General features: G+C 50.0%; 1 protein-coding gene across 1 annotated transcript in view; it reads left to right on the forward strand.

Moving 5' to 3' along the window:
- Positions 1–19,125, forward strand: part of LOC144599297 (putative cation-transporting ATPase 13A4) — a 56,921-nt gene extending 37,796 nt beyond the window's left edge. Inside the window, exons 20-30 of the mRNA XM_078410082.1 lie at positions 1,578–1,688; positions 2,245–2,324; positions 3,859–3,901; positions 5,815–5,924; positions 7,236–7,332; positions 9,059–9,131; positions 10,950–11,124; positions 11,742–11,950; positions 14,474–14,559; positions 16,673–16,753; positions 18,826–19,125. Of these exons, the coding sequence (XP_078266208.1) occupies positions 1,578–1,688; positions 2,245–2,324; positions 3,859–3,901; positions 5,815–5,924; positions 7,236–7,332; positions 9,059–9,131; positions 10,950–11,124; positions 11,742–11,950; positions 14,474–14,559; positions 16,673–16,753; positions 18,826–19,125 (1,365 nt within the window). The remainder of the gene's footprint in view (positions 1–1,577; positions 1,689–2,244; positions 2,325–3,858; positions 3,902–5,814; positions 5,925–7,235; positions 7,333–9,058; positions 9,132–10,949; positions 11,125–11,741; positions 11,951–14,473; positions 14,560–16,672; positions 16,754–18,825) is intronic.
- The last annotated feature ends 985 nt before the right edge of the window (positions 19,126–20,110 follow it).

A 20,110-nucleotide genomic window follows, 5' to 3' on the forward strand; every position in this document is an offset into this window, starting at 1 on the left:
TATTAATTTAAACAACCCAATCAAACAAATTGTAACAGTTTTAAAACAGAATAAAGTGCAAGTAGATCTGTGCCGGTTCACTGTGCGATGTGACCATCCGGCTCAGCAGGACCGGTTCATAGCAGCTATGGCCCTGGGGATGAAGCTGTTCCTGAGTCTGGAGGTGCGGGCGTAGAAGGCCTTGTATCGTCTGCCCGATAGTAGAAGTTCGAACAGACTGTTGCAGGGGTGTGAAGAGCCTTTGTGACTAGCTAATTTAATACTGACTAGCTAATTAAATTATTGCATCGTATGGGAGGCGCATTCCCAATCTCGTTGTACCCCTGTACAATGACAATAAAGATATATTGTATTGTATTGTATTGTATTGGATGCTGGTGGCTTTTCTGAGGCATCGTGTGTTGTAGATGCCCTCCAAGGCTGGTAGCTGTGTTCCGATGGTCCCCTGAGCTCTATGGACTTCCCGCTGAAGAGCTTTCCTCTCTGCCTCCGTGCAGTTGAGTTTACGGGCTTGCTTAGCTGCAGATGCTGGTTTAAACCATAGACACAAAAAGCTGGAGTAACTCAGCGGGACGGGCAGCATCTCTGGAGAGAAGGAATGGGTGACGTTTCGGGTGGAGACCCTTCTTCAGACTCGTACACACGTTTTGATGTTATTTCTATCAACAAATCTTGGATGAATTTGCTCTAAAACTTCGTACCAAATGCATGGGAATAATTCTGGCTGTGTACGTTTGTCATTTGTACCAAAACGGAACAATGAAATTCTTACTTGCTGCAGCTAAACAAGCCCGTAATCACAACAACACACAGATAAATATACGATAACCAATAGTACAGTAAATTAGGTAAGCATAATAGCGCAAATCTGAAGTTAAGGGAATGTGTTTTATTGTCTTGTCCCGAAATGGGACAATGAAATTCGTCCAGTTGTAGCAGGACAGGTCCGTAAACCATTATATCAGTTGGGCGTCACGGTGGCGCAGCGGTAGAGTTGCTGCCTTACTGCGAATGCAGCGTCGGAGACCGGGTTCCATCCTGACTACGGGCGCCGTCTGTACGGAGTTTGTACGTTCTCCCCGTGACCTGCGTGGGTTTTCTCCGAGATCTTCGGTTTCCTCCCACACTCCAAAGACGTGCAGGTTTGTAGATTAATTGGCTTGGTAAATGTAAAAATTGTCCCTAGTGGGTGTAGGATAGTGTTAGTGTGCGGGGATCGCTGGTCGGCGCGGACCCGGTGGGCCGAAGGGCCTGTTTCCGCACTGTATCTCTAAACTAAACCAGAGCAGTCCTAAGCTTCTATCCACCTCATTGGAGACCCTCGGACTATCTTTGATTGGACTTTACTGGCTTTACCTTGCACTAGACGTTATTCACGATACTTATCCTGTATCTACACACTGTAAATCTATCGACTGTAATCATGCACAGTCTTTCCGCTGACTGGTTAGCACGCAACAAAAGCTTTTCACTGTACCTCAGTAGGCGTGACAATAAACTTGAACACGGTACTCCAAAGATGACAATAAACAAAGAAGGTAATTAAATAACAATAAGGTATGTTTTGTGTGTTGAAGGAAAGTAAAATTCCGATGGATGACTTTGAAAAGAATAAAGACTTTCACTTTGTAATGACGGGGAAATCCTACGAGATTCTCGTTCAACACTTCTACCACTTACTGCCTAAGGTGGGTCATGGACCGCAGCGAGACCACACTTGTTAAAGCCCGTCCCAGCTCTGAAATAACAAACACCGTCACACGCTGATAGCAAAGACACATCTTTATAACGCGAGCAGGCGTGGGAGAGAATGGTCACGTACTTGCCAGCTCCTCGTGGTGGCCCCACTCCATTATATTGTGCCCCGGCTGCATATTTATACACCAGTAGTCATGGCTCCAGCTAATCACACAATCAGCACGTTTCTGCACTGGTTCTTACTGTCTAGAACAGACTTGTTGTTCTCTGCTGTACCACTTGGTATCGGTTCCTTTCTCCTTTAGTCACAACAACCTGTGCAGTTCTGCAAAACAACCTGAGCAGTTCTGCAAAAACAACCTGCTGTACTTTAGCTAGCAGTTCTAAGTAAAAGTAAAGCAGGCTGACTGCGCGCAACATGCACTCTGTGCTATGAGCTCTTCAACCCCCACCCCCCTCTACACGCCCTACTCGCCCACCTTCCACTGTTGCGTGCTGTGGAACAACATTGTGACCGTCTGTGACCGGTGTGCTTGTGCCTTTCAGCTGCTGGTTAACACCACTGTCTTTGCCCGAATGTCACCTAACCTGAAGGGCAGCCTCATCGAGGAGTTTCAGAAACTGGAGTAAGTTTTACAAACATAGAAATATAGATAATAGGTGCAGGAGGAGGACATTTGGCCCTTCGAGCCAGCACCGCCATTCATTGTGATCACGGCTGATCGTCCACAATCAGTAACCCGTGCCTGCCTTCTCCCCATATCCCTTGATTCCACTAGCCCCTAGAGCTCTATCTAACTCTCTTTTAAATCCATCCAGTGAATCGGCCTCCACTGCCTTCTGTGGCAGAGAATTCCACAAATTCACAACTCTCTGGGTGGAAAAAGTTTCTTCTCACCTCAGTTTTAAATGGCCTCCCCTTTATTCTTAAACTGTGTGGCCCCTGGTTCTGGACTCCCCCAACATTGGGAACAATTTTCCTGCAAAGGTCTAACTTTTAACTGAGAGAATGACAGACTAAATTATAAACAAAGCCCTTTAAGCACCCCATGTTGATTTGAAGCGTTACCTTTTTAATTCAAATCAAAGATTCAGTGAATTGTTTAATTCAATTAATTCATTCTTGAAGTGGGTAATTCTACATAAATTCATAAGTGATAGGAGCAGAATCAGGCCATTTGGCCCATCAAGTCTACGCCGCCATTCAATCATGGCTGATCCATCTCTCCCTCCTAACCCCATTCTCCTGCCTTCTCCCCATAACCCCTGACACCCGGACTAATCAAGAATCTATCAATCTCTGCCTTAAATATATCCACTGACTTGTGGCCTCCACAGACTTCTGTGTAAAGAATTCCACGGATTCACCACCCTCTGACTAAAGAAAACCAATGTTTCCACGATCTAAAGACACATCCTGAATGTGCCTCAGATCAGTAATCCAACCGAGACAATATTGAAGACCCCGCTGAGCACACTCGCTGAGCCGAATGGTCAAATCCTGCTCCTATGTCTGATCAGCAGGAAAGAACTGCAAATGCTGGTTTAAATCGAAGGTAGACAAAAAATGCTTGAGTAACTCAGCGGGTCAGGCAGCATCTGTGGAGAACATAGATAGGTGACGTTTCACAGAGTGCTGGAGTAACTCAGCGGGTCAGGCAGCATCTGTGGAGAACATGGATAGGTGACGTTTCACAGAGTGCTGGAGTAACTCAGCAGGTCAGGCAGCATCTGTGGAGAACATGGATAGGTGACGTTTCACAGAGTGCTGGAGTAACTCAGCAGGTCAGGCAGCATCTGTGGAGAACATGGATAGGTGACGTTTCACAGAGTGCTGGAGTAACTCAGCGGCTCAGGCAGCATCTCTGGAGAGAAGGAATGGGTGACGTTTCAGTCTGAAGAAGGGTCTTGACCCAAAACATCACCCATTCCTTCTCTCCCGAGATGCTGCCTGACCCGCTGAGTTACTCCAGCTCTCTGTGAAACGTCACCTATCCATTTTCTCCACAGATGCTGCCTGACCCACTGAGTTACTCCAGCATATTGTGTCTGCCTATGTCTGATATCTTTGAATGATGTCTGGAGAAGCATCTTTCCACAGGGAGTGGAGATGCTGATGCTGGAGGTGTGTGTGAATGACCGATGTATTTTATGTTCCAGTTACTACGTGGGGATGTGTGGAGACGGTGCAAATGACTGTGGGGTAAGTCTGGCTGGAATTCCTATCATCAATTTCCAGTTTAGTTTAGAGATACAGCGCGGAAACAGGCCCTTTCGGCCCCGCGAGTCTGCTCCGACCAGCGATCCCCGCACACTAACACTATCCTACACACACTAGGGACAATTTTTTACATATATACCAAGCCAATTAACCTACAAACCTGCACGTCTTTGGAGTGTGGGAGGAAACCGGAGATCTCAGAGAAAATCAACGCAGGTCACGGGGAGCACGTACAAACTCCGTACAGACGGCGCCCGTAGTCGGGATGGAACCCGGGTCTCCGGTGCTGCATTCGCTGTAAGGCGGCAACTCTACCGCTGCGCCACCGTGCTGTTTTCTAGAGTTAATAAGTAAACAATGAGACACTATGCTAAGTTATCGAAGAATTGGGCGCAGCGGTAGAGTTGCTGCCATACATACGGACGCAGCACTGGAGATCCAGGTTCGATCCCGACTACGGGCGCTGTCTGTACGGAGTTTGTACGTTCTCCCCGTGACCTGCGTGGGTTTTCTCCGAGATCTTCGGTTTCCTCCCACACTCCAAAGACGTACAGGTTTGTAGGTTAATTGGCTTGGTATAAATGTAAATTGTTCCCTAGTGTAAAAATTGTCCCTAGTGTGTATAGGATAGTGTTAGCGTACGGGGATCGCTGGTCGGCGCGGACGCAGTGGGCCGAAGGGCCTGTTTCCACGCTGTATCTCTAAACACTAAACTGATTGCAATGAGGCAGACTGGCACAGACGTTTCACTAATTTCACAATCCACATGTATACATTTCCAACATGTTCATCTTCCACCTCTTAATCCTGCAAGTGAATTAAAATGGTGGTAATTAATTTACTAAACCAAATCTTAATCTTGTTGTACAAGACATTGGAGTACTGTGTTCGGCTTTGGTTACAGCAACAGTAAGGATGTGATGCTGCAGAAAGTGCAGTGACAATTTCCCAGCAAGTTGCCAGGACTTGAGGGCCTGAGCTACAGGGAGAGGTTGGGCAGGCTAGGACTCTATTACTTGGAGCGCAGGAGGGTGAGGGGTGACGTTATAGAGGCGTATAAAATCAGGTGTATCAAAGAGGTGTATAAGATCTTACAGAGGTGTATAAAATCATCTTAAAGAATAGATTGGATAAATGTACAGTCATTTACCCAGAGCAGGTGAATCAGGAGCCAGAGGGCTAGGTTTAAGGTGAAAGGGTTAAAGATTTAATAGGAACCTGAGGAGCTACTTTTTCACACAGATTGTGGAACGAGGTGCCGGAGGAGGTAGTTAGTTGAGGCAGGTACTATAACTACATTTAAAAGGCATTTGGACAGGTACATGGATAGGAACGGTTTAGAGGGAATGTGGGCCAAATGTGGGCAGGTGGGACTAGCACAGATGGGGCATGTTGGTCAGCGTGGGGGACCTGGGGCGAAGGTCCTGTTTCCATGCTGTGTGACTCTGTGGTTCCACGATAATGGCTAATAGTGGTTCTCACGGTGGAATGGAGCTGGGAAAATGCAAATTGATTTTCTTTGCTTAGTTTAGAGATACAGCGCGGAAACAGGCCCTTCGGCCCACCGGGTCCGCGCCGACCAGCGATCCCCGCACACTAACGCTATCCTACACACACTAGGGACAATGTTTACTTTTACCAAGCCAATTGACCTACTTACCTGCACGTCTGTGGAGCGTGGGAGGAAACCGGAGCACCCGGAGACAACCCACGCAGGTCACGGGGAGAACGTGCAAACTCCGAACAGACAGCACCCGTAGTCGGGATGGAACCCGGGTCTCCGGTGCTGCAAGTGCTGTAAGGCAGCAACTCTACCGCTGCGCCACCGCGCCGCACTTGCCTCTCGGTTCTCCGGCTGTATCTCTGCGCCACTCTATAACACGTGTGTTTTCTAGGCTTTGAAGACAGCCCATGCAGGGATCTCCCTGTCAGAACACGAGGCGTCCGTATCATCACCATTCACCTCGAAAATACCCAACATCGACTGCGTGCCACAGCTTATCAAGTAGGTCAACACGACTTATTACAACTCCATGTCAAAGCTCCCACTGTTGCAGATGAAGGACAAATGTCTCCCCCTCTCTCCCCCTCTCTCCCCCTCTCTCCCCCTCTCTCTCCCCTCTTTCCCCTCTCTCCCCTCCTCTCCCCTCCTCTCCCCCCCTCTCCCCCCCTCTCTCCTCCTCTCCCCCCCTCTCTCCCCCTCTCTCCCCCTCTCTCCCCCTCTCCCCCCCTCTCCCCCCCTCTCTCCCCCCCTCTCCCCCCTTCTCCCCCCCTTCTCCCCCCTTCTCCCCCCCCTCTCCCCCCCCTCTCCCCCCCCCTCTCCCCCCCCCTCTCCCCCCCCCCTCTCCCCCCCATCTCCCCCCCCTCTCCCCCCCTCTCTCCCTCGACCCCACTGGGAGCTACGGTTTCGTCCCCCATCCCAAAGAGTATTTGTCTTTCACCAACCCAGATAGTTTGTTGCTCTGCAGGAATAACCTTGTCTCCAGGTGTTGCCCTCTATATAGAATCATAAATTCGGCATCACCAGGGGCTATAGGAGTTCCTGTTTTATTTGTTAAACAGGTGGATAAACTTAAAAATGCACAGGCAAATGTTTCAGCACGGGCTCTCGAGAGCAGTGCCTTTTTTTTGTAGACACCAGGAACTGCAGATGCTGGCATCTTGAGAAAAACGCAAAGTGCTGGAGTAACGCAGCGGGTCAGGCAGCATCGGTGGGTACATGGACATAGCGATGCTCCAGGTCTGGACCCTTCTTCACACTCTGGTTCAGAAGAGGAGCAACGTGAAGAAGGGTCCCGACAGGACTAGCAAAAGTGTTCCAGAGACACAAATTCAGTTTCCATCATGGCAACTCGGGAATTAAATTTAAACAATCAATAAAGAATGGGGTATAGGGAGAAGGCAAGAACGGGGTACTGATTGTGAATGATCAGCCATGATCACATTGAATGGCGGTGCTGGCTCGAAGGGCTGAATGGCCTCCTCCTGCATCTATTGTCTATTGACCACTCTGTCTACTTGTGACGCCCTGTTCAAAAGTTCATGTGATAGGAGCAGAGTGAGGCCATTCTGCCCGTCAAGTCTACTCCGCCATTCCATCATGGTTGATCTATCTCTCCCCTTGGGTCGTGTTCTCATCACCAAATTCCTTCTCTCCGGAGATGCTGCCTGAGTTACTCCGGCACTCTGTGTCTATCTGCAGAAGCCTGCGTTGACTGACTTGAGTCCCGCTGGGTTGCTGCATCAGATGATGGGGATTGTGATGGGATTGGTGTACGTTGTGGATGAATGTTGTTGTTGTTGTCGCCACCTACAGGGAGGGCAGGGCTGCGATGGTCACCTCGTTTTGCATATTTAAGTACATGGCGGTATACAGCATGATCCAGTATCTCGGAGTCCTGTGTCTCTACTGGGTATGGGTAACTATTTCACAATTATTTCACATTGGTTTCCCTAACTTCAAGTAACCCTTGCATCCCCTCTCTCTCTCCCTCCCTCCGTCCCTCCCCCAGCCTAGTCCTTGTACCAGTCTTGTTGAGTCTCGTTGTCTGTAACTCATTTTCACCTAGCCCACGGCCTGTCTCCTCTATCATCGTTACTTTCTGGCATATTTTTCATTCACTTGTTCTATATCTCCCTATAATTACCGTCTATGTCTCTCGTTTTCCTTTCCCCTTGACCCTCAGTCTGAAGAAGGGTCTTGACCCGAAACGTCACCCATTCCTTCTCTCCACAGATGCTGCCTGACCCGCTGAGTTACTCCAGTGAACCTGTATTGATTGGATATCGATCAATAGCCCAAAACGACTGGCTTTTATCTCACAAAGCAAGAATATTGGGATTAGCCACCCAGCTAAACTTCATTAACTAAGCAATTCTCAAGATCTACCCAACAACCTTCACAATTCTCAAAGATCATGCCCTAAATTTGGGGTGGACTCGGCGGACAGTCTGAAAGGCCATTATCCACGCTGGAGATCTAAACTAAAGTATGCAAAACATATATAGGAAAATAAACTGCAGATGCTGGTTTAAATCAAAGGTAGACACAAAAACAGCACCTCATATTTCGCTTGGGTAGTTTACACCCCAGCGGTATGAACATTGACTTCTCTAACTTCAGATAGTCCCTGTTTTCCCTCTCTACCCCCTCCCCCTTCCCAGTTCTCCCCCTAGTCTTCCTGTCTTCGACTACATTCTATTTCTGTCCCGCCCCCTCCCCTGACATCAGTCTGGGGAATAGCCAGCACCGCCATTCACTGTGATCATGGCTGATCATCCACAATCAGTACCCCGTTCCTGCCCTCTCCCCTGACTCCGCTATCTTTAAGAGCTCTATCTAACTCTCTCTTGAATGCATCCAGAGAATTGGCCTCCACTGCCTTCTGAGGCAGATTCATAACTCTCTGGGTGAAAAAGTTACTCCAGCATTTTGTGTCTACCTTATGCAAACATATATACGGTATAAATTAGACCTTCAGTGATCTTTTGCAGAACCTCTCAGCCTCAAAGAAGCTTCAAGCCAAGTGACTATCGTTTAGCCGACTAAGTGACAGAGCAGCTTAATATCAGATAGGAAATGTACTTTATATTTCTATTATTCTCACCTAGTCTCGCTCTATTCAAGGGGATCTTATCGAAACGTATAAGATTATTTAGGGGTCGGACACGTTAGAGGCAGGAAACATGTTCCCAATGTTGGGGGAGTCCAGAACCAGGGGCCACAGTTTAAGAATAAGGGGTAGGCCATTTAGAACTGAGAAGAGGAAAAACTTTTTCAGTCAGAGAGTTGTGAATCTGTGGAATTCTCTGCCTCAGAGGGCAGTGGAGGCCAATTCTCTGAATGCATTCAAGAGAGAGCTAGATAGAGCCCTTAAGGATAGCAGAGTCAGGGGGTATGGGGAGAAGGCAGGAACGGGGTACTGATTGAGAATGATCAGCCATGATCACATTGAATGGCGGTGCTGGCTCGAAGGGCCGAATGGCCTCCTCCTGCACCTATTGTCTATTGTCTATTCTTTACCCACACTGTTTCAATTACATTTTGTGTAGACTTCATGAAATATGATATTATAGTCATTTTTATTAAGTGGTGAAAACATGCATGTGCATGAAGTTACCGTTTTCGTTTCATTTTAGGAAGCAAACACCTTTGGGAACTATCAGTTTCTGTTTGAGGATTTGGGTATTACGACAATTATTGGTATCACAAGTAAGTATTCGTACTGCAGTCGTATTTAAATTCCTCCCTAATTAAAGCAGCCCATGGCCGATTGCCAATGTGCGGCCTTCGGTTTCAGTTTGATTTAGTTTAATGTCACGTGTACCGAGGTACAGTGAAAAGCTTTTGTTGCGTGCCAACCAGTCAGCGGAAAGACAATACGTGATTACAACCGAGCCGTCTGCAGTGTACGGGTACATGGTAAGGGAATAACGTTTAGAAACATTGAAACACAGAAACATAGAAAATAGGTGCAGGAGGAGGCCATTTGGCCCTTCGAGCCAGCACCGCCATTCATTGTGATCATGGCTGATCATTCACAATCAGTAACCTGTCCCTGCCTTCTCCCCATATCCCTTGATTCCGCTAGCCCCTCGAGCTCTATCTAACTCTCTTTTAAATTCATCCAGAGAATTGACCTCCACTGCCCTCTGTGGCAGAGAATTCCACAAATTCACAACTCTCTGGGTGAAAAAGTTTTTTCTCACCTCAGTTTTAAGCAGTATTCTTAAGCAGGAACGGGGTACTGATTCTGTATGATCAGCCATGATCACAATGAATGGCGGTGCTGGCTCGAAGGGCCGAATGGCCTCCTCCTGCACCTACTTTCTATGTTTCTAAATGGGACTAGCCCAGTGTGCCAAGTTGGTCAGAATGGACAACGTGAGCCGACGAGCCCGTCATTCTGTGCGAGGCAGAGAGAGATATGGGCCAAATGAGATAATTGGGACCAGTGTAGATGGGGCATCTTGGTCGCATGGATGGATCGGGGCAAAGGACCTGTTTCTGGTGAATGTTGCCAGGACTCGTGGGGCCTGAGCTACAGGGAGAGGTTGGGGCAGGCTGGGACTCGAGGGCCTGAGCTACAGGGAGAGGTTGGGGCAGGCTGGGACTCGAGGGGCCTGAGCTACAAGGAGAGGTGGGGCAGGCTGGGACTCGAGGGGCCTGAGCTACAAGGAGAGGTGGGGCAGGCTGGGACTCGAGGGGCCTGAGCTACAGGGAGATGGTGGGGCAGGCTGGGACTCGAGGGGCCTGAGCTACAGGGAGATGGTGGGGCAGGCTGGGACTCGAGGGGCCTGAGCTACAGGGAGATGGTGGGGCAGGCTGGGACTCGAGGGGCCTGAGCTACAGGGAGATGGTGGGGCAGGCTGGGACTCGAGGGGCCTGAGCTACAGGGAGATGGTGGGGCAGGCTGGGACTCGAGGGGCCTGAGCTACAGGGAGATGGTGGGGCAGGCTGGGACTCGAGGGGCCTGAGCTACAGGGAGATGGTGGGGCAGGCTGGGACTCGAGGGGCCTGAGCTACAGGGAGAGGTTGGGGCAGGCTGGGACTCTATTCCCTGGAGCGCAGGAGGATGAGGGGTGACGTTATAAAGGTGTATAAAATCATGAGGGGAATAGATTGGGGGGAATTGGAGAATCAAGAACCAGAGGACATAGGGTTAAGGTGAGAGAGGAACGATTTAACAGGGACCTGAGGGGCAGCTTTTTCACACAGAGGGTGATGGGTGTATGGAACGAGCTGCCAGAGGATGTAGTTGAGGCAGGGACTATAACAACATTTAAAACACATTTGGACGGGTACATGGACAGGAAAAGGTTTAGTGGGATATGGGCCAAATACGGGCAAATGGGACCAGCTTAGATGGGACATCTTGGTCAGCGTGGATGAGTTGGGCCAAAGAGGCTATTTAAGTGCTGAATGACTTGTAAAGTGTTTTGGAAGAGGTGGTTTTTTCGAGGTACGGGTTTTGTGACAGGATCTGACGGGAGGTTAACGATGCCAACTCAGCCGTGCGTTGTGTTACAGTGAGCCTGAACCACGCGTATCCCAGCCTGCACCCTCACCAGCCGCCCGCTCAGCTGATCTCACCCCCCTTGCTACTCTCCGTCATTCTCAACGTCATCCTCAGCCTGGTCTTGCACATGTTTGGGTTCATGTTGGTGCAGCAACAGCCTTGGTACTCGCCCAACGATATCTACAGGTGCGTATAGACAATAGACAATAGGTGCAGGAGGAGGCCATTCGACCCTTCGAGCCAGCACCGCCATTCAATGTGATCGTGGCTGATCATTCTCAATCAGTACCCCATTCCTGCCTTCTCCCCATACCCCCTGACTCCGCTATCCTTAAGAGCTCTATCTAGCTCTCTCTTGAATGCTTTCAGAGAATTGGCCTCCACTGCCTTCTGAGGCAGAGAATTCCACAGATTCACAACTCTCTGACTGAAAAAGTTTTTCCTCATCTCAGTTCTAAATGGCCTACCCCTTATTCTTAAACTGTGGCCCCTTGTTCTGGACTCCCCCAACATTGGGAACATGTTTCCTGCCTCTAACGTGTCCAACCCCTTAATAATCTTATACGTTTCGATACCCTCTCATCCTTGTAAACTCCAGTGTATACAAGCCTAGTCGCTCCTTCCCCCGGCAACGGCGTGCTACCTTCCACGTGTCTGTGCTCGCACGCCTGACCCGGCTGCTTCTCCCACCTGCTTCAGGAGGCTGGAGAGAGGTGGCCAAGGCAGGGGGGCCAGTTTCATATTTGACAACAATTCCTCATTGGTTACACGATGAAACCACTGAAGATACGTTTCCTTTGCAGCGCCTGTCACCCTGCGAACCTGAGCAGCAATGGCGGCCCGGCCAGTAACCACACGCTGGCCACCAAGTCTGTCTGGCAGGGACCCGATGAAGATTTCTTCAGGAGTTACGAGAATACCACGTTGTACCTCCTGTCCATTTTCAGTTGTGTGACCACTGCCGTTGTCTATTGCAAGGGGAAGCCTTACCGCAAACCCATCTACACCAACCGTGAGCACCGTTAATCTATCCACCAACTGCAAAATTATCATCACTTGGAGGACAATGCACAAACCGAGAACTTGGAGAGCCTCTGCCTCTCATTGTCAGAGACCCGGGTTCAATCCTGACCTCGGGTGCTGTCTGTGTGGAGTTTGTACGTTCTCCATGTGACTGCGTGGGTTTCCACCGGGCGCTCCGGTTTCCTCCCACATCCCAAGTACGGGTTTATAGGTTAATTGGCCCTCTGTAAAATGCCACCTAGTGTGTAGGGAGTGGTAGAATCTGGGGCAATTGATGATAATATGGAGAGAATAGAGTTGGATTAGATTAGTGCAAAACAAGGAAGCGCAGATGCTGTTTTACAAAAAAAAGACAGAGTGCTGGAGTAACTCAGCGGGTCAGGCAGCATCTGTGGAGAACATGGAGAGGTAACGATTTGGGTCAGGTCCTTCTTCAGACTCATTCTCCACAGATGCTGCCTGACCCGCTGAGTTACTCCAGCACTCTGTGAAACGTCACCTATCCATGTTCTCCACAGATGCTGCCTGACCCGCTGAGTTACTCCAGCACTCTGTGAAACCTCACCTGTCCATGTTCTCCACAGATGCTGCCTGACCCGCTGGGTTACTCCAGCACTGTCTTTTTTGGGATTATTTCCAGTTACCTAACCTTAGAAGAGATTGCTCACAATTGGGAATATAAAATCATCCCTAAAATAAAGAGGTGGATGCCCTGAGGTTGGAAGTTAGGGTGAGGGTATTGGTGGATGAGGTCAGCCAATGGTCTGTCCCCTGTGATGGATACACAGGGGATGGACAAATGGAGAGAGACATCAGAGATAGCGTTCATTTTTTTCAGTTCAGTCTAGTTTATGGTCACGTGTACCGAGGTACAGTGAAAAGCTTGTGTTGCGTGCAAACCAGTCAGCGGAAAGACAATACATGATTACAATCGATCTATTTACAGTGTATAGAAATGTTGGTGTAAGAGGGGAGGTTTCAGAGTGTGGGGTGACTGTAATATGTGATTGTAGATCTGCTTCTGTGGCTGGCACGCAAATAGTTGCCTGGGTTTGTAATGGTGAATCATGTGAATTTGAGGGCAGGGTGGAACAGTGTTTACACCTTAGTTTATTATTGTGTCACGCGTACCGAGGTACAGTGAAAAGCTTTTGTTGCGTGCCAACCGGTCAGCGGAAAGACGATACATGATTACAATCCAGCTATTTAAAGTGCATAGATACATGATAGGGGAATAACGTTTAGTGCAAGGTAAAGCCAGTAAAGTCCGATCAAGGATAGTCTGAGGGTCACCGATGAGTAGGGTTGCCAACTGTCCCGTATTAGCCGGGACATCCCGTATTTTGGGCTAAATTGGTTTGTCCCGTACGGGACCGCCCTTTTAGATTTAGATTTACAGATACAGCGCAGAAACAGGCCCTTCGGCCCACCGGGTCCGTGCCGCCCAGCGATCCCCGCACATTAACACTATCCTACACCCACTAGAGACAATTTTGACCTTTTGCCCAGCCAATTAACCTACATACCTGTACGTCTTTGGAGTGTGGGAGGAAACCGAAGATCTCGGAGAAAACCCACGCAGGTCACGGGGAGAACGTACAAACTCCGTACAGACGGCGCCCGTAGTCAGGATCGAACCTGAGTCTCCGGCGCTGCATTCGCTGTAAAGCAGCATCTCTGTAAGGCTGCGCCACCGTGCTGCCCTTGTCCCATATTAGGCCTGGATGTCGATGTAGGCCCGGGGGCTGTAGTCCCAGACAGTGTAGGCCCGAACACTGTAGCCTGGGGGCCGCTGTAGTCCCGGAAAGCGTAGGCCCGGACAGTGTAAGCCCGGACACTGTAGCCCGGGGGCTGCTGTAGTCCCGGAAAGTGTAGGCCCAGACAGCGTAGGCCCGGACACTGTAGCCTGGGGGCCGCTGTAGTCCTGGACACTGTAGGCCCAGACAGCGTAGGCCCGGACACTGTAGCCTGGGGGCCGCTGTAGTCCCGGAAAGTGTAGGCCCGGACACTGTAGCACGGGGGCCGCAGTAGTCCTGGACACTGTAGGCCCAGACAGCGTAGGCCCGGACACTGTAGCCTGGGGGCCGCTGTAGTCCCGGACAGTGTAGGTCCGGACAGTGTAGGCCCGGACACTGTAGCCTGGGGGCTGCTGTAGTCCAGGACACTGTAGGCCTGAAGGCCCGGGCGCCGCCTAACGGAGGTTACATAGCAACCCGCCTCCCGGCCCGGGCGGCCGCCATTGGTGGAGCGGGAGCACGTGGCCACTGGCTGGGTGAGGTCACGTGGGGCGCGGGGCGGTGACGTCACCTTGTCCCGTATTTGAGAGTGAGGAAGTTGGCAACCCCTACCAATGAGGCAGATAGTAGTTCAGGACTGCTCTCTGGTTGGCGATGATGTCGATGAGTTCTGCACCTTGTGTTTGATGCTGCATGTATTGTCTGGGATGGAATTGAACATTATAATTGTGCCTCACAATGACTGGTCAACATGGTCCATTCCCTCTCCCTTGCAGACCTATTCCTGATCATCATCTTGGCTCAGATTGGAATGTGCCTGTACTTCCTGTTTGGTGACGGAGTCATGTACAACGCACTGGGGGTAAGTATGGAGACAGAGTCACACAGTCACACAGAGTCACAGATTCACACAGAGACAGTCACAGAGTCACACAGAGTCACACAGAGTCACAGAGTCACAGAGTCACACAGAGACACAGAGTCACAGAGACACAGAGACACAAAGTCAGAGTCACAGAGACACAGAGTCTCAGAGTCTCAGAGACACAGAGACACAGAGTCACAGAGACACACAGAGTCTCAGAGACACAGAGACACAAAGTCAGAGTCACAGAGACACAGAGTCACAGAGTCACAGAGTCTCAGAGACACAGTCACACAGTCACAGTCACAGAGTCACAGAGAGTCACAGAGAGTCACAGAGTCACAGAGACACAGAGACACACAGAGACACAGAGTCACAGAGACACACAGAGACACACAGAGACACACAGAGACACACAGAGTCACAGAGACACACAGAGTCACAGAGACACACAGAGTCACAGAGACACACAGAGACACACAGAGACACACAGAGACACACAGAGACACACAGAGACACACAGAGACACACAGAGACACACAGAGTCACACAGAGACACACAGAGTCACAGACACACAGAGACACACAGAGACACACAGAGACACATGGAGACAGACAGAGACACACAGAGACACATGGAGACACACAGAGACACACAGAGACACACAGAGACACACAGAGACACACAGAGTCACACAGAGACACACAGAGACACACAGAGACACACAGAGTCACAGACACACAGAGTCACAGACACACAGAGTCACACAGAGACACACAGAGACACACAGAGACACACAGAGACACACAGAGTCACAGACACACAGAGTCACACAGAGACACACAGAGACACAGAGACACACAGAGACACACAGAGTCACACAGAGACACACAGAGACACACAGAGACACACAGAGACACACAGAGACACACAGAGTCACAGAGACACACAGAGTCACACAGAGACACACAGAGACACACAGAGACACACAGAGACACACAGAGTCACAGACACACAGAGACACACAGAGTCACACAGAGACACACAGAGACACACAGAGTCACACAGAGACACACAGAGTCACACAGAGACACACAGAGTCACACAGAGACACACAGAGTCACAGACACACAGAGACACACAGAGACACACAGAGACACACAGAGACACACAGAGTCACACAGAGACACACAGAGTCACACAGAGACACACAGAGACACACAGAGACACACAGAGTCACAGAGACACACAGAGACACAGAGACACACAGAGTCACAGAGACACACAGAGACACACAGAGACACACAGAGACACACAGAGACACACAGAGTCACAGAGACACACAGAGACACAGAGACACACAGAGTCACAGAGACACACAGAGACACACAGAGACACACAGAGTCACAGAGACACACAGAGACACAGAGACACACAGAGACACACAGAGTCACAGAGACACACAGAGACACACAGAGACACACAGAGACACACAGAGTCACAGAGACACACAGAGACACACAGAGACACACAGAGACACACAGAGACACACAGAGACACAGAGAGTCACAGAGACACACAGAGTCACACAGAGACACACAGAGACACACAGAGACACATGGAGACAGACAGAGACACAGAGTCACAGAGACACACAGAGTCACACAGAGACACACAGAGACACACAGAGACACACAGAGTCACACAGAGTCACACAGAGACACACAGAGACACACAGAGACACACAGAGTCACAGACACACAGAGTCACACAGAGACACACAGAGACACACAGAGACACACAGAGACACACAGAGACACACAGAGACACACAGAGTCACAGAGACACACAGAGACACACAGAGTCACACAGAGACACACAGAGTCACAGAGAGTCCACACAGAGTCACACAGAGTCACACAGAGACACACAGAGACACACAGAGTCACACAGAGACACACAGAGTCACACAGAGACACACAGAGTCCACACAGAGTCACACAGAGTCACACAGAGTCACTCCAGCATTTTGTGTCTACCTTTATTTAATCATTGTCAATCAATGGTCCGTGGTTTGTTCTAACATTGTAACGTTACCCCTTCTTTCAGCTTGTGTGCACCCCCACATATTGGAGATTCTACATCCTGGCAATGATTCTGGTTCACTTCCTAGTGATTATGGCCATTGAGGTAAGTTAGAATATCGTTCCTTAATCAGGCATGCTTTTGCCTATTGCGAGTGAAGAGCTGGGGTATTCCACGCGTTTGGAAAAATTATTGGTGAACGGTAAATGAGGGCGTCACGGTGGTGCAGCGGTAGAGTTGCTGCCTCACAGCGTCAGAGACCCGGGTTCCATCCTGACCACGGGCGCTGACTGTACAGAGTTTGTACGTTCTCCCCGTGACCCGCGTGGGTTTTCTCCGAGATCTTCGGTTTCCTCCCACGCTCCAAGAGAGAGCCAAGAGAGAGAGCTCAAGAGAGAGCTAGATAGAGCTCTTAAGGTTAGCGGAGTCAGGGGGTATGGGGAGAAGGCAGGAACGGGGTACTGATTGAGAATGATCGGCCATGATCACATTGAATGGCGATGCTGGCTCGAAGGGCCGAATGGCCTCCTCCTGCACCTATTGTCTATTGTCCAAAGACGTGCAGGTTTATAGGTTAATTGGCTTTGTAAATGTAAAAATTGTCCCTAGTGTGTGTAGGATATTGTTAATAAGCGGGGATCGCTGGTCGGTGTGGACCTGGTGGGCCGAAGGGCCTGTTTCCGTGCTGAATCTCTAAACTAAACTAAACTAAACTAGTGAAGCTAGAAGTTGGCCTTGTCTGTATGTCTATGTGACTGAATACTCCTCCAGCACAATAATCAATGGACGTCACAATTTGGTATATTGTTGCAAAGAGCTTAAGACTTTTAGCATGGAAATGGTCGTGTTTTTATTTTGATTATAATGCCTATTAGTTTAGCTTCGAGATACAAGGTTGCAACAGGCCTTTCCAACATCTCGGCCCACCGAGTCCACGCTGATCACCGGTCACCCCTACTGTAGTTCTGTCCTACACACTAGCGGTAATTTACAGAATTCAAATAACCTGCTACATGTACTTCCCTGGAGTGTGGGAGGAAACCGGAGCACCTGGAGAAACCCCACGTGGTCATGGGGAGAACGTACAAACTCCGTATAGACAGCACGAACATCGATCAGCCAAAATATTATGACCTGATGGCGGCACGGTGGCGCAGCGGTAGAGTTGCTGCCTTACAGCGAATGCAGCGTTGGAGACTCAGGTTCGATCCTGACTACGGGTGCTGTCTGTATGGAGTTTGTACGTTCTCCCCGTGACCTGCGTGGGTTTTCTCCGAGATCTTCGGTTTCCTCCCACACTCCAAAGACGTGCAGGTTAATTGGCTGGGTAAATGTAAAAATTGTCCTTAATGTGTGTAGGATAGTGTCAGTGTGCGGGGATCGCTGGGCGGCACGGACTCAGTGGGCTGAAGGGCCTGTTTCCGCGCTGTATCTCTAAAAAAAAAATCTTTAAAAATCTGATGAGCCAAAACATTATGACCACCTGCCTAATATGCTGTTGGTCCTCCGTGTGCAGCCCCATACGCAGCCGGGTGCGATGCACTGTGTATTGTGACACATTCCTCCCGTGACCACCATTAACATTTTCTGTGACTTGTGCCACAGTCGACCTTCTGTCGGTTCGGACCAGACAGGATAGCCTTCGTTGCCCTCGCGCATCGATGAGCCTTGGGCGCCCAACACCCTGTCTGTCGCCGGTTTGTGGTTTGTCCCTCCTCGGACCACTGTCGGTCGGTACTCACCACTGCTGACCGGGAGCACCCCACAAGCCTTGTCGTTTCAGAGATGCTCTGACCCAGTCGTCTGGCCATAACAATTTGGCCCTTGTCAAAGTCGCTCAGGGCTTTACTCCTGCCCATTTCTCCTGCATCCAACACATCAACTTCATGAACTGACTGTTCACTTGCCGCCTAATATATCCCACCCCTTGACAGGTGCCATTGTAACAAGATCATCAATGTTATTCACTTCGCCTGTCAGTGGTCGTAATGTTTTGGCTGATGGGTGTACATAGCCTGGGTCTCTGGTGCTGGGAGGCAGCAACTCTACCGCTGTGCCACCGTGACGCCCATTCCTTTCGGTAAAATGCCAGGTTTTTTGGATCAATGGGAAATGCAGGCTGCGGGGCAATCGATCAATGACGTTCTTACAATTGAGGCTGCTGATCTTTCCCACAGGAATTGGTGATCGAGAACACGCAACTCTGGCTCTATCTGAAGAAGTGTTGCAAAGTGAAGTCCAGGCGGCGTTACCAGAAGATAGTGCGGATGATTCTGGAGGAGCCGGGCTGGCCACCGCTGGACGGGTCGGGGTGTACGGCCTTCCCCATGGCGGACGGAGAGCTTCACCACGGACTCTCCCACAACAGCCCCCACACGGTCAGCAGAGAGTCAGCCCGGACACTCGCTGTGCCCGACCCTCCGCCTGCCAACGACAGGGCCTGCAGCACCAACGAGGACCAGGACGATCACTTGTAGCACCAACGCTCAACACAGACTCAGGAGGAGGCCATTCGGCCCCTCGAGCCAGCACCACCATTCACCGTGATCATGGCTGATCATTCACAGCCCGTTCCTGCCTTCTCCCCATACCCCCTGACTCCGCCATCCTTAACAGCTCTATCTAGCTCTCTCTTGAAAGCATTCAGAGAATTGTCCTCCACTGCCTTCTGAGGCAGAGAATTCCACAGATTCACAACTCTCTGGATGAAAAAGATTTTCCTCATCTCCGTTCTAAATGGCCTCCCCGTTATTCTTAAACTGTGGCCCCTAAATGTGAACCCAGGTTCACGTTGAACCATCATTCCGTCTCCCCATCATTCCTGCCACCCTCTATCATCTTTTACGTTGCACACCAAGGTACCATTATGGACATAGACACACAAAATGCTGGAGTAACTCAGCGGGTCAGGCAGCATCTGTGGAGAACATGGATAGGTGACGTTTCACAGAGTGCTGGAGTAACTCAGCGGGTCAGGCAGCATCTGTGGAGAACATGGATAGATGACATTTCACAGAGTGCTGGAGTAACTCAGCGGGTCATAGAAACATAGAAACATTGAAAATAGGTGCAGGAGTAGGCCATTCGGCCCTTCGAGCCTGCACCGCCATTCAATATGATCATGGCTGATCATCCAACTCAGTACCTGCCTTCTCTCCATACCCCCTGATCCCTTTAGCCACAAGGGCCTACTCCAGCACTCTGTGAAACGTCACCGATCCATGTTCTCCACAGATGCTGCCTGTCCCGCTGAGTTACTCCAGCACCTGTGAAACGTCACCTATCCATGTTCTCCACAGATGCTGCCTGACCCGCTGAGTAACTCCAGCACTCTGTGAAACGTCACCTATCCGTGCTTACCCATGCGTTTTCTGAATGAAAGCTGAAATGGTGCATTTGAAGAAAGCAGGGCACAGTAAATGCTGGGTGTTTACTGCCTGGTGTGGACCAGCATGAAGCAGA

Source organism: Rhinoraja longicauda, chromosome 13 (genome assembly GCF_053455715.1).
Source record: "Rhinoraja longicauda isolate Sanriku21f chromosome 13, sRhiLon1.1, whole genome shotgun sequence".
Classification (NCBI taxonomy): domain Eukaryota; kingdom Metazoa; phylum Chordata; class Chondrichthyes; order Rajiformes; family Arhynchobatidae; genus Rhinoraja; species Rhinoraja longicauda.